At 37.6% G+C, this 24840-nt stretch overlaps 2 protein-coding genes across 2 annotated transcripts; one reads left to right on the top strand and one right to left on the bottom strand.

Annotated features, from left to right (window-relative positions):
* Positions 1–3289: 3289 nt before the first annotated feature.
* On the bottom strand, positions 3290–14282 carry LOC309705071 (myosin heavy chain, fast skeletal muscle-like). The gene is made up of 40 exons (XM_082530623.1): positions 14259–14282; positions 13902–14124; positions 13623–13766; positions 13334–13490; positions 13076–13103; positions 12887–12998; positions 12717–12809; positions 12572–12635; positions 12317–12415; positions 12132–12235; positions 11832–11970; positions 11599–11717; positions 11335–11484; positions 11082–11252; positions 10653–10959; positions 10427–10500; positions 10251–10338; positions 10044–10161; positions 9802–9925; positions 9574–9710; positions 9200–9455; positions 8773–9015; positions 8482–8658; positions 8244–8389; positions 7858–7948; positions 7381–7770; positions 7034–7160; positions 6776–6894; positions 6384–6580; positions 6120–6303; positions 5874–6039; positions 5525–5649; positions 5114–5422; positions 4850–5053; positions 4643–4768; positions 4385–4555; positions 4170–4274; positions 3984–4079; positions 3604–3735; positions 3290–3413 (listed from the first exon to the last, which is right to left on the bottom strand). Exons 2-40 carry the CDS (start codon positions 14103–14105, stop codon positions 3396–3398), a joined length of 5814 nt encoding a protein of 1937 aa, XP_082386749.1. The 5' UTR covers positions 14106–14124; positions 14259–14282; the 3' UTR covers positions 3290–3395.
* A 2808-nt stretch (positions 14283–17090) lies between these two features.
* xab2 (XPA binding protein 2) lies at positions 17091–24349 on the top strand. Its single transcript, XM_082531739.1, has 19 exons — positions 17091–17228; positions 17481–17629; positions 17788–17911; positions 18019–18216; positions 18546–18680; positions 18782–18946; positions 19106–19250; positions 19359–19510; positions 19629–19748; positions 19859–19990; positions 20321–20452; positions 20567–20680; positions 20788–20950; positions 21048–21238; positions 22255–22377; positions 22467–22638; positions 22923–23049; positions 23178–23287; positions 23388–24349. Exons 1-19 carry the CDS (start codon positions 17193–17195, stop codon positions 23447–23449), a joined length of 2550 nt encoding a protein of 849 aa, XP_082387865.1. The 5' UTR covers positions 17091–17192; the 3' UTR covers positions 23450–24349.
* The last annotated feature ends 491 nt before the right edge of the window (positions 24350–24840 follow it).

Raw genomic sequence — 24840 nt, 5'->3', positions numbered from 1 at the left:
CATGGACAAAAGTAAAACAGTATGTTGGATGTGCCACGCAATGCTCAATTGGTGGGAACTAGTGCGTTAGCTTGTTGACGCCGTCCAGCCCCACGCATGGGGCGATCCGCGGTAACTCGTTAACGGAGATTTGCCTCATTATGGCGTTAATGTTATTTTAATGAGATTAACGCTGACAGCACTAGTGGGAACACAACGAATATGACTGCACGTTTACTCCGACATCATCCTAGTGCAAAGACAAGTGGAAGCAGACAAAAACAACAAGCACACATGCTACAAACTTTACCCGAGTCATTTAGACCAGCGGTCCCCAACCCCCGGGCCTCGGACCGGTACCGGTCCGTGAGTTGTTTGGTACCAGGCAGCGAGAGTTGAGGCTCAGGTGTGAAATGTATGGTTTTCAGGGTTTTTATTGGTTTTCAGCATTAGTTTGTTATCGTTTTTATCGTTAACTCGGTTTTCCTGGGTCTTTTCACGTGTGTTATGAATAAATCTTCTTTTTTTCGGTACCGGTACTAGTTTTATTTTGTTGTACTTATCCGCGACACCTTAAAGGCCGGTCCGTGAAAATATTGTCGGGCATAAACCGGTCCGTGGCACAAAAAAGGTTGGGGACCGCTGATTTAGACAGCCGTTAGCACATGTTTCTCCTTATGGGGACCTGATATGTTTATTATGCTGCTGAGAATATAGCCCAGAAAAAACGTATAGTATAGCTTTTATTTTGGAAAGAGCCATTTCTCTGTAATAAACTGTCAAAGTGTGATTCCTGGATCAGATAGATTTATTTTTTTTATTATTTTGTTGTTTCAGCAACATTAAATTTAAAAACTACTTTTGAGTTAAATATATATTTATAATTTTAATAAATGACAAATTAAAAAGGCATGAACATTTTTTTGTATCGAAAAAATATCGAACCATCTGGAACAAAGCATCTGGAACCTTGCTACATACTGCGAAACCAGTTGTGGTGCCAAGGTAGGTAAATTTGTTCTCTCTGCCTTGTGAGCATTCACTGGGCACAGAGTGCAGATCCAGTTTACTCCGCCTTCATTACAGAGAATTAGACATAAAAGTAGTGATGTTTTAGTTTTGTGAAAAACATGGCCAAACACTTTCATGGTTTAAAAAAATATGAAAACACTTTTTTCCCATACTTGTTGAATAGAAACATTATTTTGTGCTGATATTTCAGACCCAAAGAGTTTTTGAAATCTGCATAAAATTGCATTCTAAATTACTTTTTGATTACTTTAAATACTCAGTTTTAAAGTTCTGCTAAAAGTTTAAATAAAAAGATTAGTATTGCTGAACTGCAAAATATTTTGGGTGCAGTATAATAGAATAGCTTTAGTGTTTTTATTTTTCTTTTGTATGAAGTTATACAATATGCAGCAAGAGATTAAAAAAACAGTTTTACTGATTATAAAATAGACTATATAGGATTCATATTGGCAGATATCCAAATTTATGATATCTGTATCGGTATTGGACATAAATAAGTGGTATCGTATCATCTCTAATATATATATATATATATATATATATATATATATACATATATATATATATATATATGTGTGTGTGTGTGTGTGTGTGTGTGTGTGTGTGTGTGTATACACATGTATATACTAAATACACACTAAATTATACACTAAATGTATTTTCTTAGGCATCCACATTAAGGGGATTCCAAGAGGATTATGGTGGAGTTAGTTGGGTCGAGTGAAAGAACTCATGCATACATATTGGTTTACTGGCTTTAATTACCGGTTTGCTTTTATAGAAATACAACATCATCAACCTTAAATTACTGCATGTTTAATATGGTCATGAGATGTGCTGTGGGGGAGATATCAGATTTTATTTGGATCCAGTATGACTTATTTGATGACTTGTCAAATTTTTAGTCGAGGTAAGCTGCACAGCATGATTAAAAATAGAAAGGCCTGGGAGGCCTTATGTGTCAGTAAGCATAAACAGATGACGGAGGCTTCTGGAGTACATATAAGGTGGTCCATGGCCCTGTGTGATTGGCTTATTTAATCAGTAATGTGTGGCTTGTGTTATAACCACATTCACATGCCCAGGTTTACTTTGTGACAGACACAGTGATTCGTGTAACAAATTAATTTAGAATGCATTACTCATACTGTAAGTGTTTGAAGAAACCTTTGGGAAATGTTTTGGCATGCATGTTTTAGCTGTGTTTCCTTGCTACAGTAAAAAGACAATTTTATTTATGTACTGCTCATGTTTGCCAGCAGCTCCAAAATGCTTTGCTTCAATGGAGATAGTAGACAGTATGGCATGCTTAACTTTCCACAGTCAGAGCCTTAGTGATTAGTCTTAGCCTTAGTGATTTAGAGAGAATTAAATGTATAAGAAGTTAAATACTTTCGGTTATAACAGTATTACATCAAAGATACAGCTTTATGTTCACTTGCAGTTCCTTGAAATTGAACTTTTAGTAAGTGTACTGTAGATTTCCGTTTGTATTTTTTTTTATTGCCTTGCCTTTTTTAACTGAGCTGGATACCATCCCAGAGCAATGCAAGTGTGGGAAAAACTATCCAGACGAAAACATATGATGGCTTTTTGGCATTTGTTGTTAAATGTACCCATTAAAGTTTGGTTACAAGACGCATTTGGACATCTTATTATCAACACACACTAGTCTGTATGAAGAAATATTTTTATAACTGAAAATAGTGTGGAAGTAAGAAGCCAAAATAAGGCATCATCAGCTTAATTTGAGTGTGAATACTATAGAGTCTACAATAAGAACTAACTAAAGACTTGAGGGTCAGGCCTAGGAGCCATAATTGGCCCGACAATTACTCTAATACGGCCGATGGGACGGGTCTGGAAAAAACGAAGGACAGCATAAAGTTTGGACTTTTAACTCTATTTTATAAGTTTTACAATATTCCTAAGGAGGACCTCCTTTATTACCATTCATACTACACCATGGTCATTATATGATAATGTCTGTGTATATATTTACTATGAGCATTCATCACATACAAATAAAATATTTAATTCATACTATGTATTAACACCGAAAGCCTTTTTAATGGCTATGGAAGTAAATGTTGACAAATGTTAACCCAGCTATCTCTAATGCAAAAAGCTTTTGGAAACACTCAGCAAAAGGGCTGTCCTAATTAACCAGGACAATGTCCTAATTCATAATTATTCTGAGGAAGCTACTGTGTCAGACATTGCGTATCGAAATGTGACTTTCATAGAATAGACAGTAAATGATGCTGAATAAATATCATTAAATCATAATTTAAGATTTTATTGAATTAATACATTATCAGCTGTCAGTTCAACAGGTAGTTCATATTTTATGAACACTGTCAAAAGATTCCAAAAGATGTCTCTTATTCAGCTTTTTCACCCTGGAAAAAATGATGAAAAACATAATTATTCAACACATATTAAAAACTCTGGTCCCATGTGGTGTTGCACTATTGTCTACACCTTAAATTAATGGTCTATATACTAGTAAATTAATACTTTGGGATACTATAAAGAACAAAACCAGTAAACAAAGTTACATTTTGTGTAAAATCAAATTAAATGAATTACCTTTCCAGCATCACGGCTCTTGGCTCTCAGTTTGTTGACCTGAGATTCAGCAATGTCAGCACGCTCCTGAGCTTCCTCCATCTCATGCTGGACCTTTCGCAGTCTGGACATGTGGGTGTTGGCCTGTTCCTCCTGTTCAGTGTTACAGTATGTTGCATTGTTTAAAAAATATCTGATCATACAGCAGGTAAAATAAGCTTTGAACTTGTCACCCATTTTCAAAGTAAATATATTTCTAAAAGTGCTATTGACATGAAATTCTCATGAGATGTTGGTCCCTTTTGCATCTCTCTTTCTTTATGTGTTTGATAATTTCTGCCTGTGTCATTTCTCATGAAGTTGTGCTTCCCATATGTAAAATCAAAAACTATTTTACTCACAGCGTCCTCAGCCTGTCTCTTGTAAGCCTTGACTTTGAGCTGCAGTTTGTCCACCAGATCCTGAAGTCTCACCACATTCTTCTTGTCCTCCTCAGTCTGTATAGATAAAAAACTGTTACTGCTGGCAAGAGAAGAAAGAGTTTAGGGACTTGAATAAGGTGAATATTTATATAAATGTGTAATCACCTGGTAAGTGAGCTCCTTCACTCTCCTCTCATATTTGCGGACTCCTTTAACAGCATCAGCTCCACGTCTTTGCTCAGCTTCAACTACACCTTCCAATTCACGGACCTTAAATGCCATGTTAAAAATAAATGTTAGAGTAGAGAGAAAAATGAGTTCTTATGAGAGAATCAAAGTGTTACACTTAATAATAGCTGGACTTTATATAGAGTACATACCCTGGACTCCAGTTTCTGGAGCTGCTTCTTGCCACCCTTCAGGGCGAGGTTCTCTGCCTCATCCAGACGGTGCTGCAGGTCCTTGACTGTGACCTCCAGGTTCTTCTTCATCCTCTCCAGGTGAGCACTAGTGTCCTGCTCCTTCTTCAGCTCCTCAGCCATCATGGCAGCCTGAAAGTATGGGTGGTGTTGGCATTATTGATCAAGCATGAACAAGAATTTTGAAAAGAAAAGAAGGCTTGTAAAGTACTAACTTACATCAGTGATAGCCTTTTTGGCCTTCTCCTCAGCATTTCTTGCTTCCTGAACTGCATCATCCACCTCACCCTGAACCTGGACAAAGTCAGCCTCCAGCTTCTTCTTGGTGTTCAAAAGACTGGTGTTCTGAATGAAAGAGAACAGTTTTAATGCTGTGATTCTCACTCTCTGATGTCTCAAAGTTCTTGTAAAGTAATGAATACCAACCTGAGAGTGAAGCAGTCCAACACGCTCACTAGCATCAACCAACTCCTGCTCAGCTACTTTGCGTCCTCTCTCTGTCTGCTCCAGAGCGACTCTCAACTCTTCGATTTCAGCTACCATGAGACCATTTCTGCGCTCCACCATGGCGACCTGCTCCTTCATGTCTTCCTGTCCTCTGAGAGCATCATCCAGGTGCAGTTGGGCATCCTGATTAAATAAATAAATAAATAACCATTTTATTTTTTAACAAATCATCTACCAACTCACCTTGAGCTGTCCTTGGACATTCCTCAGTTGTTTCTGGGCCTCAGCAGCCTGTCTGTTGGCATGGCTCAGCTGAATCTCCATCTCATTCAGGTCTCCCTCCATCTTCTTCTTGACTCTCAGGGCATCATTCCTGCTCCTGACCTCAGCATCAAGAGTGCTCTGCATGGAGTCAATCACCCTCTGGCTGTTCCTCTTGATCTGCTCCATCTCCTCGTCCTTCTCTGCCAGCTTCCTGTCAATCTCACCTTTCACCTGGTTTAGCTCAAGCTGAATACGAAGGATCTTGGCCTCCTCGTGCTCCAGAGTTCCCTTTAAATGATTTAAACAGCTATGTTAAAAAATCATTTCAACATAAAGTTGATAAAACATGTTTTCCTTTGCTTTCTTTCAAAGTCAATTTCTATAAAATACCTCAGCTTCCTCCAGAGCTGTCTGAATTTCAGACTTCTCAGTCTCAACAGTCTTCTTGGCCTTTTCCAGCTCATGGATGGTCTTTCCTGTTTCACCAATCTGCTCAGTCAGATCTGAGATCTCCTCTACAGCATAAGAATAAAAAATGAATAAGAATAAAACAGCACTTTGAAAGTAATATTTGTTCTTAAATTTCAGACCACACAGCAATTAGAGTTAGATTCAAAATCTCACAGAATCTTCCGAAATACAGTTTTCAAACAGATAACATTTACATGGGTTCTATAAAGTACATTTATAAAGGTCAGAGGATAACCCTCATAAGATATAATTTTATTTATTGACATACGCTGCAGGTTCTTGTTCTCTCTCTTCATGGTCTCAAGATGATCCAGAGCCTCTTCATATGAGTTCTTCATCTTGAACAACTCAGTGCTGAGAGAACGAGCCTCCTTTTGGGCTCCTTCCAGCTCTGCCTGGTTCTCCTCATACTTCTGCTTCCATTCTGCCAGGACCTATGTTAATATAGGTTAATTAGTTGGTTGTTATTATACCTGTATGTTTATTTTGATGATATGTTATGTTTAAACTTTACTTTATCAAAGTTCCTCTGCTTCTTGTCAAGGTTGGCAGCCAGAGCATTAGCTCTCTCCACATCAATCATGAGGTCCTCCACCTCACCCTGCAGCCTCTGCTTGGTCTTCTCCAGTGAGGCACACTTGGAGTTCACAGCCTCAATGGATTCCTCAGCCTCCTGCAGGCGCTGGGCAAGCTTTTTCCTATCGTTTAAATAATTTTGTAGTTGTTTAATGAAAAAACTGTGAAACCCAATTAGGACAATGAAAGTATCATGACTTACTTGGCCTCCTCCAGCTCCTCGGTGCGCTGGATAGCATCAGTCTCATATTTGGATCGCCACTGAGCCACCTCACTGTTGGCCTTGGACATTCCTCGCTGCAGCTCAGCCTTGGCCTCCTGCTCCTCCTCAAACTGCTCTCTGAGCAGATCACAGTCATGACGTGCTGACTGAACAGCATGAGCAAGAGCATTCTTGGCCTGTTGAATACACAATCAATGTCAGATGGACAACTTTAATGTTTAAGTCAATCTTAAAGTCTAATGCTGAGAGGATGAGATATTTAAATGGTAACAACTAGGAACCAAATTAGAGGACAGCCCAGCTGATTTAAAACTTATGTGTTTAAATTAGTAAGTGCTATGACAAAAAATATGACAGGAAATAGTTCAGACCTTCACTTCCTCCTCAACGTGTCTCTTCAGTTCCTCAGTCTGCTGAGTGAAGGCCTGCTTGCCCCTTGTGAGCTGAGAAACAAGAGCTTCTTTCTCCTCAAGCTGCCTAGAATACTCACCTGTAATTAACACACATGTACTAAGCTCAGGTTATTTAATTTCCCCCACTGATTGTTTGTTGCTTTTGGTCACCTATGTGTGAATGTGCAAAACTGATAACGCCACCAAAAGACTGTTTCTTTGTTATACATCACTTACCATTCTCTGTTTGAAGTCTCGCCTTCTGGGCATTAATGTCATTCAGCTGACGAACATTCTCATCATTTTTGGCTTTGAGTTCACTTAGTTGATCCTCAAGAGTCCTGCACATTTTCTCCAAGTTGCCCTGTGAAGATTAGCATATGTTATTTATAAAAGAGATGTACTGCAATTAATTACATATATAAACACATAAATATATAACTGTTGACAATAATTTGAAAATTACTTTAAATTTAGAATAAGTAACTGTAACTAAAATAATTTTGGTTTATTCATGTTAACAGTTCATGAATACCTGCTTTTAAATGCTCAAACAAAATTTGTACTCTACAAAAACCCCACACCTTTGCTTTCGCAACAGCCTCCATGTTGCTGGAGAGGTCATCAATCTCCATCTTGTACTCGCTCTTCTCTTTCTCCAGCTTCTGTTTGACACGCTGGAGGTTGTCGATCTGCTCTCCGAGCTCTGCAACAGTGTCAGCCTGCTTCTTACGGAGAGCTGCTGCAGTAGCTTCATGCTGCAGAGTTGATTCCTCAAGATCACGACGCAGTTTCTGGAACTCAGCCTCTCGCTTCTTGTTCATCTCAATCTGAGCAGCTGTTGCTCCACCAGCTTCCTCGAGCCTCTCACTGATCTCTTCAAGCTCCCTGGAGAGGTCTGCTCTCTGCTTCTCTACCTTAGCCCGAGCTGCCCTCTCAGCCTCAATCTCCTCTTCCAGCTCCTCAATACGAGCCTAGTGCAATGACAATATGAAAAGGACATTACCCATTGAACATGCTTTAAATTCAGTGAATATATTATTGAGTTATAACAGTGTTACCTGCAGTTCTTTGATCTTCTTCTGGAGTTGAGCACCAAGGGTTTGTTCATCCTCAATTTTGCTGAGAAGCTGGCTGATTTCAAAGTCCTTCCTGTAACAGGACAAGAAGAACAAATTCAGTATTATAGATTTGAACATGTAAAGAAAGCTTTGAAGTAAAGAAAGCTTACAATTTCGCTGCTACTCACAGAAACATAGTTAAGAAATGAAGTCATTGAGTGATGACATTATTGTTCGGCATTAGAGATTTGTGGACAAAGTAGGGCATAAACATGTCAGATCTTACAGCACTACATTTAGCTGCAGGTGACTTTTTGTAGTCTACATTTATGGAGTGGACGATCTAACAAACAAACTTTGCTAGTAATAACGGAAAAATGCCCTACTTCTTGATTTTCTCATCAGACTGCTGCTTGTCATTCTCCAGATCCATTATGGATTCCTGGGCCAGTTTCAGATCTCCCTCCAGCTTCCTCTTGGCTCTCTCAAGGTCCATGCGGAGCTTCTTCTCTTGCTCCAGTGAACCCTCAAGCTATAAAGTCATGTCAGTTGATTCAAGTGGTTGGAAAGACAATGATTCAATACTCTTTCCATTAAAAAGCAATATGATTATAATTTTCTTACATCATCAACTTGCTGTTCCAGCTTTGTCTTGGCCTTGGTCAGAGTGTTGACTTTGTCCTCCTCTGCCTGGAGATCATCCAGTGTTTGCTGATGGGCTTCTTGTAAGGCTTTCTTCTCCTTTGTTAACTTGGCAATGGCCTCATCCTGAGATGCCATCTCCTCTGTCAGGTTTTTCACCTAAGAATTGTACAAAGGATGTATTTAAATATAACTTAACAACTATATCTCAGGAAAGAATTAATATATTTTCATTTAGAGTCATTTTTCCTCTCAGATATAGATAAATTGAACCTTGTTTTCTGTGGCATGTTTCTCCTTCTCCACTTTGGCCAAGGTGAGCTCCAAGTCATCAATGTCCTTCTTTAGCTCAGAGCATTCATCCTCCAGCTTCCTCTTCTTGGCAGTCAGCTCAGCATTGATTTCCTCTTCATCCTCCAGTCTCTCACTTGTCTCTTTGAGTTTGGCCTCAAGCTGGATCTTGCTCTTAATGAGCCCCTCACACCTTTCTTCAGCATCAGAGAGATTGTCAACTTCCTATAATACATGGAACAGAAAACAATGTATAATTTAGTGTTGTCATGTCGTGTGTCTTGGCAGTTGCTCATTATTCATTTAAAAAAATCTACACTCTGTTGTGCCACATACACGGTCAGAATCAGCTAACATGCATACAAGAGATTATAGGCATTATATATTTGTTCTTTTGTTTATTACTTACTGCAGACACTTGAAGTTGCAGATCATTCTTCTCCTGCAGCAGGCCGACCATCTTCTCTTCCAGTTCCTTCTTCTTAGCCAGAGCAGCAGCCAGGTCTGTCTTCATCTTATCATAGTTCTCCTTCATGTTCTGCAACTCCTTCTCAGTCTCAGCACTCTTCAGAAGAGGCTTGATCTTGAAGTACAGTTTCAGCCATGGCCAGTTCTTGACATTCATGAAAGAACGGATGTTGTACTGGATGGAGAAGATAGATTCTCTAAAAACCAAACATGAGAGTGTTACTGTTAGTATAGTAACTTTTAGTGTCGTAGGATCTTAATATGAGGAAAGCAATACAAAAGAGAATACAATAGAATTTAGTATGACAATGTTACCTCCTCTCCATCATCTTCACAAACTCTTTCCTCATGACGTATCCTCTGCAGAGAGCCTGAGTCATGGTCACCAGCTCAGCCAGTTTCTCATCTCTCATCTCCTCAAGAGTGCCCAGCAGACCAGCTTTGAAGAACACCTATTTTGTTATGGAAAAATAATAAAATAATAACAATAAGTGCTGTGCAAATGGACACTCTATTTACGCTTATTAAAATAATGAGGTGTACCTTTGTGTGCCCAAACTTGTACTGTGTGTGATCCACATTAATGGAGCCAAGCAGCTTCTCTGAAGCTTTCTTGTTGTCAATGAACTGTCCCTCAGGGATGACGCTGGCATTCAACACTTTGTATCTTCAAGAGAGAATCATCATTTTACTCATAGGCATTTCATCTTTTGGTATGATGTTCTTCACAAAAGTGTTTTCAATAAGATAAAATTAATTTGCCACTCTTAAACTCAAATTGACACCTCTGCTTGAAGTCACCATAGAGGATTCTGCTGGGGAAACCCTTTCTGCAGATTCTGATGCCCTCCAGTACACCGTTACACCTCAGCTGGTGGATGACCAGGGCGTTCTCCATAAGACCTGAGAGTCAGAAATGCACAATGTTTCAAAACTTTATTTATGTCACTGTGTAATGTGTTGAGCAGTCAGTAGGACTGTGGGGGTTTTACCTGGGGTCTTTGACTCATTGGGAATCAGGCAACGGACAAAGTGAGGATGAGTGCTTCTTAAGTTGGTCATCAGCTTGGCCAGATTCTCCTGTAGATCAACATCATTAGATAATAGGTTAATAATATTTAAATATGAGTAAAAAATTATTTTTCCTGCAATACAAATCTATACATACTCTGAAAAGAGCAGACACAGTCTGAAAGGAACCACCCTTCTTCTTACCACCTTTTTTGCCACCCCCAGCAGCCTCTGTTTTCATAAATAGTAAATTTCATTATTGGAATTTAATGAATATTTTTCACAGTATACATATTAGTCTACAGTATGCACATTATAGTTATTAGACAGATACATACTATCTGTACTGGACACAGGAGTTTGTGAGCACTTTTGTTTCTTACCATCAGCTCCAGCATGGGCTGCATATAGGAGGGCCAACAGTTTGTTTGAAGACTTCTGGTAGAGCTGCACAACTGAGTCATTCAGCGGGTCCTTGTTCTTGTCCAGCCAGCCAGTGATATTGTAGTCCACTGTACCAGCATAGTGAACCAGAGCGAAGTGTGCCTCAGCCTTGCCCTTTGCAGGCTTTGGCTTCTCAAAACATTTGGTCTTGCCAAGATGCTGATCGTGCAGCTTGTTCTTGAACGTTGTGTCAGAGGCCTTGGGAAACATGCACTCCTCTTCAAGGATGGAGAAGATGCCCATTGGCTGAGAAAATGGCACATGTCATATTAAAATTTCAACAGAGATAACATATGCAACATATGTTACATAATATATTAATATTTTATGGAGGTAGCATGTACATTTCTTCCTGAGCAGCTGTTTACCTTCTCAATAAGCTCAATGCAGGCAGCCAAGTCCATACCAAAGTCAATGAACTCCCATTCAATGCCTTCTTTCTTGTACTCCTCTTGCTCCAGGACAAACATGTGATGGTTGAAAAACTGTTGCAGTTTCTCATTGGTGAAGTTGATGCAGAGTTGCTCCAAGCTGTTGAACTGTAATAGTACAAAGGTATTTAATTTCATAGCAAAAGAGTGTTTTTCTTCAAAAATACTCAAATATTCCTTAGGCGCTTACATCAAAGATCTCAAACCCAGCGATATCCAGCACTCCAATGAAGAACTGTCTGGGCTGCTTTGTGTCCAGCATCTCATTGATACGGATAACCATCCACAAGAACATTTTCTCATATACGGATTTGCACAGAGCCGAGACAGCATTGTTGACCTGGAAGAAGAGAATTTTAATTTGTTTTTCTCAAAAATAAATAAATGAATAGATAGATAATAGTATATGTTCATATGTCAAAATGCAAATATTTTAAAACTTTTACTCACTTACCTGTTGGACGGTCTGACCTTTAGTCACCATCTCATTGCCAACTTTAACTCTTGGGTAGCACAGCGCCTTCAGCATGTCAGCTGAGTTCAGACCCATGAGGTAGGCGATTTTATCAGCCACTGATTGATAAATAGAAATTTAATGCTTTTGGTCAACTGGAAAATATTTAGTTAGCCCAAGTTAGACTCTAATCTTCTGTGAATCAACAGATTTAGTAGATTTTTCTCATTTACCCTCAGTGCCATCAGGTTCAGCCTGCTCCTCACGCTGCTTCTGCTTGAATTTCATGTTGCCATGATGCATCACAGCACCAGTCAGCTTGTAGATTCCCACCTTTTCCTCAGCAGTGAAGCCCAAGATGTCAATTGCAGTCTGAATTGCACATAAAAGGTATTAATTAACATTGTGATATTTTTGTCCTCTCTCTCTCTCTCTCTCTCTCTCTCTATATATATATATATATATATATATATATATATATATATATATATATATATATATATATATATATTTGCAGTGAACTGAGTCTTTACATCTGTTGCAATGAACTCCTCCACATCATTAATGCTTTTGACAGTCACTTCACCCTGACTGATCATTGGATAGTCAAAGGGATTTGTGGTGATCAGAAGAGCCTCTGAAAGACCAGAAGAAATGCATAAATAAATGTTATGAAACTAAATTCAGCTTCATGGTACAAATAGCTGTCAGTACCTACCCAGGAGCTCAGGCTTGTGGCCTGTCATCAGCTGATAGAAGATATGGTAGCTCCTCTCAGCAGACAACTGGAAGGTGACACGGGACTTCTCCAGCAGATCTAAGACCAAAAATTCAGTGTCAGACAAAAGCATGCAGATTTCATAACATCAGACAGCAACAGTGAATAAAATGTAAAAAATAAATAAATAAATAAATAAATAAATAAATAAATAAATAAATAAATAAATAAATAAATAAAATAAAAATAACTTACATGTTTCAATATCAGCTGAAGCCAGCTTGCCAGTGGTTGCAAAATGAATTCTGATAAATTTACCCTAAACATATCAGATTTAAATTAACAGTTATTTTGACAGTTTGCTTTAAAACCTGTTATTTTTTTCTGTTCCAACACTTACAAAGCGAGAGGAGTTGTCATTCCTCACAGTCTTGGCATTACCATATGCCTCCAGCAGTGGGTTAGCTGCAATGATTTGATCTTCCAGGGAACCCTAGAAAAATTATGTTACACCTTTGTTGGTATATTGTAAAAACTTTACTTACTTTTTCCAAATAAAAGCAGTTATACCTGCATCTTGCCAGGTGTAGGCTCTGCCTTCTTGGATCCAGTCATTGCAATTATTGCGAAGTACTGGATGACACGCTTAGTGTTGACAGTCTTTCCTGCACCAGATTCTCCGCTGGTTAAAGAAAGAGTTGAATTGAGTTTTATTGTGTTTTTTCATATGTGACATTCATTTATTGGTATATTACTTACGTGATGAGGATAGACTGGTTCTCACGATCTGAAAACAACAAATACTTAAATTAATTGTTAATTTAAAACCACAAATGATCAAATACATATATATATATATATATATATATATATATATATATATATATGTATATATATATATATATATATATATATATATATATATATATATATATATATATATATATATATATATATGTATATATATGTATATATACACATATATACACTTAGTATATCCCCTAAAATAAGACATACCAGTGAGCATGAACTGATAGGCATTATCAGAGATGGAAAAGATGTGGGGTGGAGCCTCAATCCTCTTTTTGCCCCTGTATGCCACGACAACCTGAGCATCATACACAGGAAGCCACTTGTAGGGATTCACGACGACACAGAAGAGGCCGGAATAAGTCTGGAAAGCAGAGTAAGTTCACAAATGTCATTGTGTCCACACTGAACATCTTTATCATTGTAATGAGTTCTCTCCAGTACTGAAAAGTAGAGATCAGAAAACACCATTATTAAATGTTTGTTAAACACTTACATAGATCATCCATGATGCAAAACGCTCTTTGAGGTTAAACAGCACGGCAGGCTCATTGAGGTGGGTCATCATGGCCATGTCCTCAATTTTATCAAACTTTGGGGGATTCATGGGGTGGATGTCATCCTCTTTTACAGTGACTGTCTACATAAAAAAAAAAACAATAAAAAAATTGATAAGTACATTATTTAATATATAACGTTAATCTTATCTGTTTTCCTGAGAAAGTTGAAGGGTTATAATTGTTGAAGTTAGAATCTTTTATGAATATTCACTTACCTTTCCTTTAAGTGTCTCAACAGTGGCTTTACCACCCTCCTTCTTGACAAGTTTGCCCTTGACATACATCTCCTCAGGATCAGTCACAAAGTAAGCCGACTTGGCATCAAATGGAGCAGTCTGGGCCTCAATCCTCTCCCTTTCTGGCTTGCGGAGATAAATGGCCGCATGGCCATACTGCTCCATCTCTGCGTCTGTGCTCATTTTGGCACTTTAGTGGTAACTGACAAAAGGAGAAGGAATATGAATGAGTTGGGACATGTTTAATTGTGATATAGTTTTACATAATTTGGAAATATTTTTTAATGAACATTATTATAACCATTTGGGAGTTGTGTTATTTAACACACATCTCACCTCACTTTATCCCGACTGAGTGGCTCTGATCTGTTGTTATCTGAAGATGCATTTAAAGGAAAATATAGATGGAAGAAAACACAAAGTCAACATATTTGTGCTGCTATCACCTACAGCAGTCACATCACACAGAATTTTAGTTAAGCAGTCTTGCTTGGTTGCATAATTTTTTACGGTTTTCAAACATTCAGTAATCCATACACAACATTTCAACTGTTTCATTTCAACTCTTGATCAAAGATTTAATCTATTTGATCAGTAAATCAGTAGCATTTGATATTTCCTTTCCTTTACCAGTGCTAAACTGAAAAAATGGAAGAAAGGGTACGATAAATTTGAGTAAAAGTTAATTCAGTTTAATAAACAAACAAGCACTGACCTGTTGAGGATGCCTTTCAGTTCTCCGACGAGACTGAAGTAGTTGCTTTTATACAGGCTTAAACAGCTTGGTCAGCGGCAGTCTGCCTCTCGATTTGGTCAAGCATCCTTGTCATTTAAGACCCCTCTTGTGACATATTATGTTTACTCAGCTTTTTGTGTACCAGATTTTATCTTGCTTAAATGAGAAAATAGTTCCAATACAGGAAAAGGAAAACTAAATATAAATTAATCAGTCAAGCCGGAAAATAATTTTATAGAAGTATAGTAAGATTGAAAATACAAATAAATAAATAAATAAATAGGCAAATAAAGCAGCTTCAAGTTCCTTTATTGCATGGGACATTGTATGTTCTATGTCATCCTTGTTGAATGATACAAAACGATCAAATTAAAGCCATTTTGAAAACGTAAATAATCTATTACAGGAGTTGTTGCTTTGACTTCCCTTTTTAAACCCATTACCTCTTTCCATTTGGAAAGATGTACTGAAATGTCATTGGTATTGAGTGTCATAGCTTGTCCACATTTCAGATATTTATAATACTGTAAAATGTAGTATCATTTACATGACTCAAAAACAAGAAAAGTAAACCCCTCATAGAAAATATGTCAATTTTAAAGATAATGCAATTTTATGTTGGTAATATTGTGCAATATGTTCTAAATAAGCACTGTCAATAGCTTTATTTTAGCTCATAAAAAGTGTAATGTCTAAAGTATGCACTAAAATAGATGCTACTCAATGAACATATTTTTAAGCATGGATTTTAACCAATAAATCATTAACTCAGGTAAAGTTTGAATCTTGGGAAATATTTATTTTATTTTATAGTGAGAGTTTGTCACTACTTAGCCACACCATTAAACATGTTCTTAGTACGAATGCAAATTAATTTTGGAGAAGCCTCCATGTGTTGCTGGTATACAGTTGCAGTGCATTGGCATATCTATCTGAGTGGGACTTATTATAGGTCTTATCTCAGCCTGGTTGGCAAATGTTCTTCTAGTGCTTATAAGGCAATGTGTAATACCACTTGAACTTTACGGAAAAGGCCTTACATTCAGTTTTATTAGAGGAATATGAGATGTGCCAATGTTCTGCAACTGTACACCAGGACCTCTTAGGTGCTCCTCCAAAATGAATTCCCATTCCCTGGCTATGAACATGTTTAATAGTGTGGGTAAGTAGAGACAACCTTGGTCAAAGATCTTTATCCTCAAGCTACATTTGATGTTGTTTTTCTTTTTGAAATATGGTGCCCTTGATCAACTGTGTGACTTTCATTTTAAAACATTAGTAGCATAGTCCCAAAAGTAGAATAATTTATATAATCTCCCAAATGGTTGACAGCCGCCTGAATGCCACTCAGAGGAATTAACAAACAAAATGGAGAATCACAGGTTTTTTTGTCTTTAACTTGACATAGAACTATATAAATCTAACTGGGTTCATAATAACTTAAGGACTGGGATGATGTTATGATGGTGTAGATAATTATATCAGTCAAAAAGGGGAAACTGGTGTTGTTTATTAAAAGCTATAAAACATTATGGCATGTTTGCTTTTGTAAAAAACAAACAAACAAAAAAGTCCCGCAAAAATAAATAGATTTTGCTCTCTGTTTTCATTAACTGGATTTCTATTAACTTGTGTATTCACAGATCCCAAAGGTATACCTTTCTGTAACTTTTAAGTCGATAATCATAGGTGCAGGCAGGTTTCGTCACACTGTGCAATTTTTATAGCTCCTTGTAAACATATTAGATGCTTCATGTGCAACCAGAAAAAAACTATATTTGAACCAAATGTATTTATTCAGTACATTTATCCCTTGATTTTAACAAAAGGTCAGATTGAGATCATGAGAACATTTTGCAAGATGGTGTTTTCTTACAGTAGTTTATTCCTGGGGTCCTTAGAGACCCAAGTCCGTAATCATTTTACTACAGTGATTTACATGTTGATATAAGATAGCCTACACAGTATGGCCTAATGACCTGCTTAAGCACTGTACATATTTTAGGACTATTATTTGCCTTGTCCTGACAGAAAACATTTTACCAGCAGAGCTTCACTTACCATGATTTAAAGAAAACAGTAACAGAAAATGTTTCAAGACTGAAATTCAAGCATATGGCTAACCACTTTCTCAGATAGTTAAAACAATGCTTATCTGCTAGATTTTAAATGTACCTGTCATTGCATTTTTATATTGGATTTAATTTCCTTCAGTTAATAAAGTTATATTTTCCTGTGCCAAAAAGAGAGACACTGTTGCTGTAAATGTCAGATAAATTACTCGAAAGAAGACGTTTGATATTAAATGTAGATTTTTTTTTAGACACAATAAACAGTAAACATATTTTTCTGGGCTAATGTACGCGAGAGCTCTTCTGAACTACAAACATCGCGCCGTTTGTAGTTTTTTGTGACTCGGGCTCGTGCACTCTGGCACCGGAAGTTCCTGTGAGGGTTACACGCTTACAAGCTAGTATTAGCTTGCTAAAGTTAGCATAGCTTTTATCCGGAACAGCCGCCTTTTCTGTGAAGAAATGAAAACATTAAACGGAAAAACCGATGTCATATTTGTAAGTTACACTACACCGTATATTTCACAGAACATTTGTTAGTGTTTGTTGATTAGAGGTTTTGGGTAGCAAGCATGAACTTTAACTTTATTCTAGCTAATGTGGAAGTTTGATCAAACTTGAAATCAGAGATACGTTTTACCAAATCGACTGTGTTTACACATTTGAAACAAAGAAATTATCTTTTTATGATTTATTAACTATGAAAAATCGCTACAATAGTAACACCGCTGTTTGATTTTTGGATACTAGGAGGACGACGATCTACCTTATGAAGAGGAGATCATCAGGAATCCATATTCAGTCAAGTGCTGGATGCGTTACATCGAATTCAAACAGAATGGACCAAAATCTACCCTCAATATGATATATGAGCGGGCTCTAAAAGAACTCCCTGGCAGGTAACTAACAAGACCGTTACAACAAAATTGTGGACATTGTGCTGAGAAGCCAATAGCAACGGATAACTCAAAACCCATAGACTATACATTATTTTACAAGATTCTGTGCAGCAAGTATTTCCCGAGTGTCTAACCACCCTTCCCACTCATTTTTGCAGCTATAAGTTGTGGTACAATTATCTGAGAGAGAGGCGAAAACAAGTCAAAGGGAAATGTATCACAGAACCAGGCTATGAAGAAGTCAATAACTGTCATGAAAGGGCACTAGTGTTCATGCACAAGGTAATACCTCCTATAGAACTTGATGCTTAGCCACTTTACTCATAAAAGTAATATTTGGTCTGCAAGAGCTTTACATAAAACTAACTATTTGTCTTTGCTTAAACTAGATGCCTAGAATATGGATGGATTACTGTCAGTTCCTTGTGTCTCAATGCAAGATCACAAGAAGTCGTAGAACATTTGACCGAGCACTTAGAGCTCTTCCTGTAACTCAGCACCCACGCATCTGGCCTCTGTATCTCCGCTTTGTCCGTGACTTGCCGTTGCCTGAGACAGCCATCCGAGTGTACCGCAGGTACCTTAAGGTGAGAACATACTGCACAACCTTAAGTCCATACAGCAGCTGTCATTTAAAATGTTAAGGTGATTTCTGATTTTATTTTTGTTTTACAGGTGTCATCTTTCAAAGTGTATTCTGTGGCATAAATGTTGTCTGTAGCATCTGAAGATTCTTAGCTTGTAAGGTCTTTTGGATAACCAAAAGACCTTACAAGCATTCAATAACAAGCTTTATGGCTGATTAAGAAAGTTTTAAAAGATAGACAAGTTCCCTAATCTGTTCAGACAGAATACCTGCGAAAATATTTCTTTCTGAATGTTTAATGTCTTACTGTCTTCTCTTGATACCTTGTAGCTTTCTCCAGAAAATGCAGAGGAATACATAGACTACTTGCGGTCTGTTGGCCGCCTCGATGAAGCAGCTGTGCGGCTAGCAGCTGTTGTCAATGATGAAAACTTTGTGTCCAAAGAGGGAAAGTCTAACTATCAAGTAAGACGGGATTCTTCCAGACACTTTTCAACATTCCCGCCTTTTAAGCTAAATGAAAAGAAATCTAAAAAAAATGTTTTTCTTCTTTTTTTTTTGGACAGCTGTGGCATGAACTATGTGACCTGATCTCCCAGAATCCTGACAAGGTGACCTCTCTGAATGTAGGAGCCATCATTCGAGGAGGCCTCACTCGCTTCACAGATCAACTTGGAAAACTTTGGTGCTCCTTAGCTGACTATTACATCAGGAGTGGCCACTTTGAGAAAGTGTGTTTCCTCTGAATAGCATTAATTTTCACCCCTAATATAATTAACTAACTAAAACACATCTCTACTTTACGTTTTTTTAGGTTGAGTCATTTGCATTAAAATAATTTTTTATCTGTGAATTTGTCCAACTGTAGCCAAACATTTTTTTTTCCTCAGGCACGTGATGTCTATGAAGAGGCCATCCTTACAGTAGTCACTGTAAGGGATTTCACACAAGTATTTGACAGTTATGCTCAATTTGAGGAGAGCATGATCGCTGCTAAGATGGAAACTACAGCTGAGATGGGGCAGGATGAGGATGGTGAGTATGTGTGCATCAGTTAAACTTGATAACTGTCTTTGTTTTTATTTTTCTTTTGTTTTTTTTTTTGTTCATGTGTACGTTACTCTTTGTTTTTTCTCCACTCAGATGACATAGACCTGGAGCTAAGACTTGCCCGCTTTGAGCAGCTCATTGCCCGGCGACCCCTCTTGTTGAACAGTGTACTCCTGAGACAGAACCCCCATAATGTTCATGAGTGGCACAAGCGGGTAAAACTGTATGACGGAAATCCACGACAGGTGGGTTTTAAATATTTTGAGAATGGCTGGGACAGTGCACAAGTCACAATATATACATTTCACACAAAAAACTACCTTCATGTAAAGAATTACTAATAAATAGCCCTATTTTCTTCAGATCATCAACACATACACTGAGGCAGTCCAGACTATTGATCCAATGAAGGCCACAGGGAAACCTCACTCGCTCTGGGTTTTCTTTGCTAAATTCTATGAGGAAAATGAGCAGCTGGATGATGTAAGTCATTATTTAAACTTCAATTTACCTGTTTCAGATTATTTCTTATCATTATTATTATTATTATTAGTTCCCTGTGTTTACTAACTTTATTTACTAACTCAACTCAGGCGAGGACGATCTTTGAGAAGGCTACCAAGGTGAACTACAAACAGGTGGATGACCTCGCTGCAGTGTGGTGTGAATATGGAGAGATGGAACTTCGTCATGAGAATTACGAACAGGCACTACGAATTCTGAGGGTAACTGATCTGCATCATATACATCATGCACATGATCCTTTTTGGAGCCATATTTAGGAACATCTTGTGGGCATCATATATTGTTTGGGAATGACCAGTTTGTGAAATAAAGAAGACATTTGTTAGACTTGTTATTTAAATGTCTTTTGAAAGTATATTTTAAAATTAATACCTGGTAACTGAAGTTATAGGCTGTAGTTTCACTGGCACTGAGTAAAAATATTTGCAGTTGTTTACGAAGGCAGTTTTAAGCAAAGGGTGTAATATCAGTAGTTGCATCACCTTAAAAACTTATGAAACCATTTACATATTTGTATTTATTTTATTTAGAAAGCAACAGCTATCCCATCCAAGAAAGCAGAGTACTTTGATGCTTCTGAGCCTGTCCAAAACAGAGTCTACAAGTCTTTGAAGGTCTGGTCAATGCTGGCAGACTTGGAGGAAAGTCTTGGCACTTTCCAGGTATGTTCAGTAATTTTCTGTGATATGGTTTGGGACCTATATACCAGTAGTATTTGATATTGGTCTAAGAATCATTTATGTGTTAAGTCTAAGCTTTTCTCTTTTTCTCGACAGTCTACGAAAGCAGTTTATGACCGGATTATTGATCTCCGGATTGCCACTCCACAGATCATCATCAATTACGCCATGTTCCTTGAAGAGCACAACTACTTTGAGGAAAGCTTTAAAGTAATAATGTGTAGCTAATCCACTAGACCACTACTTATTTTCAAAATACAATTTGTCCTTGTCGACTGTAGCACTCTTTTTAATGGTGTTATTAATATTTCTTTCAGGCATATGAACGTGGTATCGCTCTTTTCAAGTGGCCAAATGTTTACGACATCTGGAACACTTACCTCACCAAGTTTATTGATCGATATGGGGGCAAGAAGTTGGAAAGAGCCAGAGATTTATTTGAACAGGCATTGGATGGCTGCCCAGCCAAATTTGCTAAGAGTGAATATCTTTGGTTGAATTACACTGACAAATTTAGTACATTGAAGTGCCCCCCTCCGTTATAAAATGTACTTAACCACAATGGCTTTCTTTTCAGCTATTTATCTACTGTATGCCAAGTTGGAGGAGGAGTATGGTTTGGCGCGACACGCTATGGCTGTATATGAAAGAGCAACACAGGCAGTAGAAACTGAGGAGAGACATCTCATGTTTAACATCTACATCAAGAGAGCAGCTGAAATTTATGGAGTTACATATACCAGAGCAATCTACCAGAAGGCTATTGAGGTACAGTAACATTGTCCTATCTCTTGCATACAGCTGCATTATCCTTTTTAATCTTTTTTTTTTAAATTCGAAACTCATAATTACAAGATCCGCCCTGATGTGATGCTATAAAGCTTTTTATTGTTCATTTTCCAGAATGTCATTATTCATCACAGGACTTTTCTGGCCAGAAATGAGATTTTTCCCAAATTAATTCACTTTTATGCCACTGTTGGAATATTGTAAATATATAATATATGGATTGGATTTATATAGCGCTTTTCAAGGCACCCAAAGCGCTTTACAATGCCACTATTCATTCACTCTCGCATTCACACACTGGTGGAGGCAAGCTACGGTTGTAGCCACAGCTGCCCAGGGGCAGACTGACAGAGGCAAGGCTGCCATATCGCGCCATCGGCCCCTCTGGCCAACACCAGTAGGTGGTAAGGTAAAGTGTCTTGCCCAAGGACACAACGACTAGGACAGAGAGCCCGGGGATCGAACCGGTGACCTTCCGGTTACAGATACGCTTCCCAACCCCCTGAGCCACAGTCGCCCCAAAGGTCATATTACATTTATAGATCGCTAGATATGGAATTTCATTAAATTGATGAAAACTATAATCAGTGATCATGTTTATTTTAGCCACAATTGGTAAGATAATCCGTATTAGTTAAAGAGCAAAATTGATTTTATGACTGACCACATTATCATTTTGCAGATATAATAAATCTAGACAATAGTCAGCCTCTTAAAAAAACCTATTACATTGTTTTGTGTAAAGTTGTTCATACTCATGGCATTTTTATTATATGCAAAGATCAGAAGTCATATACTTAATGTAAAAAGAATAACTTGACATTCTGATGGACAAAATACTCGTTACCTTAAATTACTGAACAAAGTTGCATTACAAAATTAAACTTCCCATCACCCCTCTGCTCATGATCTGTTACTCACAAAATACACCATGTTGCATCCCTTGTTTTGGTAAATGGTTCTGTGCAGTGTTCATATAGTTTGTGTTTATCCAGGTCCTTCCTGATGAGCATGCAAGAGACATGTGTCTACGGTTTGCTGACATGGAGAGTAAACTTGGTGAGATTGATCGTGGTAGAGCAATCTACTCCTACTGCTCCCAGATCTGTGACCCAAGGGTATGTGAATTCACCCCTTCTAGTCATTTGTCTACATTTGCTTCAAAATCTTTGGTTATATTTCTTCAAATTTTTACTTGACGTTTCAGGTGACGGCTAATTTCTGGCAAACCTGGAAAGATTTTGAGATCCGCCATGGAAATGAGGACACGATTAGAGAGATGTTGAGGATCAAACGAAGTGTCCAGGCTACATACAACACACAGGTCAACTTTATGTCCTCTCAGATGCTGAAGGCCACAACAAGCTCCACAGGCACTGGTAGGAGAAGTTGGATTAACCTAAAAGTGTGCTCCATTTAGATGTAGTTACATGAATATCACTGTGTGTTATATCAGATATTGGCTATTTGATATGTTTCAATTTATAATGATATGGTTGAATGCTCCGTATTTACTCCAAATCTTGAAGGAACCTCCTAGACCTACTCAAGAATTAACGTAGGGTCATTTAGGTGTCATTTTCTATGTATTTATTTATTTGTGTGTTTTTGTTTTTTTCCAAGTGGTTCTGCATTTGTCTAACCATCTGTTTCTGGTGTTCAGTGTCAGATCTTGCTCCAGGCCAGATGGGAATTGATGATATGAAGATGTTGGAACAGAAAGCACAACAGCTTGCTGCAGAGGCTGAACAGGACAAGCCTAAACCCAAAGAGAAGATTCTCTTTGTCAGGTTTGTTCTTCATTATTTTTTAAGTTAAAAGTATCTGTAGATTTCTTTTTTTTTCTTTTTAATATAACAGAACTTCATCTTCCAAAGGAAGCTGAGGCACATGAATCCTTTTCACTTTAATTATGCAGGAGTGACACTTCTCGCAGTGAGCTGGCAGAACTTGCCAAACAAGCCAATCCTGATGAAATAGACATCGATGATGATGAGGATGAAGAAGATGAAGACCAAGGACCAGATGGTGCGTGAAAGACACAGTACAATTTTTTAGAATATTTTTTGTAAACATTTTCCGATGGAGGTATTTTAATGAATTCCTCTTTTTCCTCTTGGCTTTACAGAGGTGCAGCTTGAACAGAAGAGCGTCCCTACAGCTGTTTTTGGAGGGCTTAAAGATGACTAGACAATAATTCTCTCAGACTTGTACATTTGAGTTCTACGTCCTCTTGTGGTCATTCAACTGAACTATTCATAAATGTGTAGTTTTATGGCAGCACTGGTGTTTCTGTTTGTTTTCCTTGTGGATTTGTGTAGTTTATAATATAAGATATATTCGTTTTGACCACTTGGTTTCAGTATTTCTCAAACTTGGTGCTCAAGATAACTTTTTAGTTGTATGTGTTATGAATTATTATTTGCAGTAACACAATGACTGTAATTGAAACCTGATATAGTTTGTCTGTTCTTTTTGTTTTTTTATAAAATGTAAGAAAGAAACAGTGAAAACATTTTTTAAATCCAATAAATGCAGGATCTTTCCCAAACAGGAAGTTCTACCCTAGAAAAACATGGGGGAGGAGCATGTCTCTTCAGTCATTTGAAACTTGAGCTGCGCATTCAAGCCTCACATTGTTGGCTTGAGGCTCACCAGTAGATGGGTGTCTTGTAATGCCAAGAGTTTCTGGAAAGCTTTTCTAACTTGTAGACAAATGTCACTATCCAAATCTTCATGCTGAAGTAGTACATGTACACTTAAACAGTTTCTACACTTAAATGATTTTTCCCCCCCAGTGATAAGTGCAGGATTGCTGGGCTAATTGATATTTTTGAAAGTTTTTTGCTAGTAATGTTACAAAAATGGTGGTATTTTGGGTGTATTTGAGAAGCATTTTGAATCATATTTCCACATTCTTGGCAGTGCTTTTCAGTTATGTGCAAGCAGCTCTGGCTGTGACAAATTGAATGTCTAAAACTGCCTTTGTAATCGAAGTGATAAATACCTTTAAACCTGCATCAACATTCTTCTGATTAAAAAGCTGTTTTCTTTTCAAAGTAATCTAATTAAAAGAGAAACTGAACTGCTTGATGCATTTGCTGTATAGTCCTCTAGAACTCTTGTTCTTTTATTCAGAAATGACTAGAAGCAGAACTGTAAGTAGCCAATGATGTTTGAAGAATGACTTTTGTGATTAAATATATAGAATTATTTATGCGTTTGATAGAAAAGACCTTATGCTTTGCCACCATCCCATCCAAAGGGTTAAACATATTGAGTTGGGCAAAAGGTTGTGACTGGGAATTATTGTTTCTTTTATAATTAGATTAAAATAGCTGAGAGGTAATCCTCTTACAAAGTTACTGCAGTCGAGAACTTGAAGGGCTTTTGGAACGAACATCATATGATGAGGCACTCTTAAGATTTGTTTTCCAGTGTGGATGGCAGCAGAAAACACGGGTTTAAAAGCAGATGGAAGAAATCCCTCGAGTCTCATTATAAACATCCAACAAAAAAAATTTTTTTTCCAGAATGAATTATGCCTGTTTTTATTTTAGAAACTTCTTACGTAGTCTGCC

This window comes from Aulonocara stuartgranti, assembly GCF_965226115.1.
Source record: "Aulonocara stuartgranti genome assembly, chromosome: 4".
Classification (NCBI taxonomy): Eukaryota; Metazoa; Chordata; class Actinopteri; order Cichliformes; family Cichlidae; genus Aulonocara; species Aulonocara stuartgranti.
The sequence above is the reverse complement of the archived record's forward strand: the minus strand, read 5'-3'. Positions and strand labels throughout refer to the sequence as shown.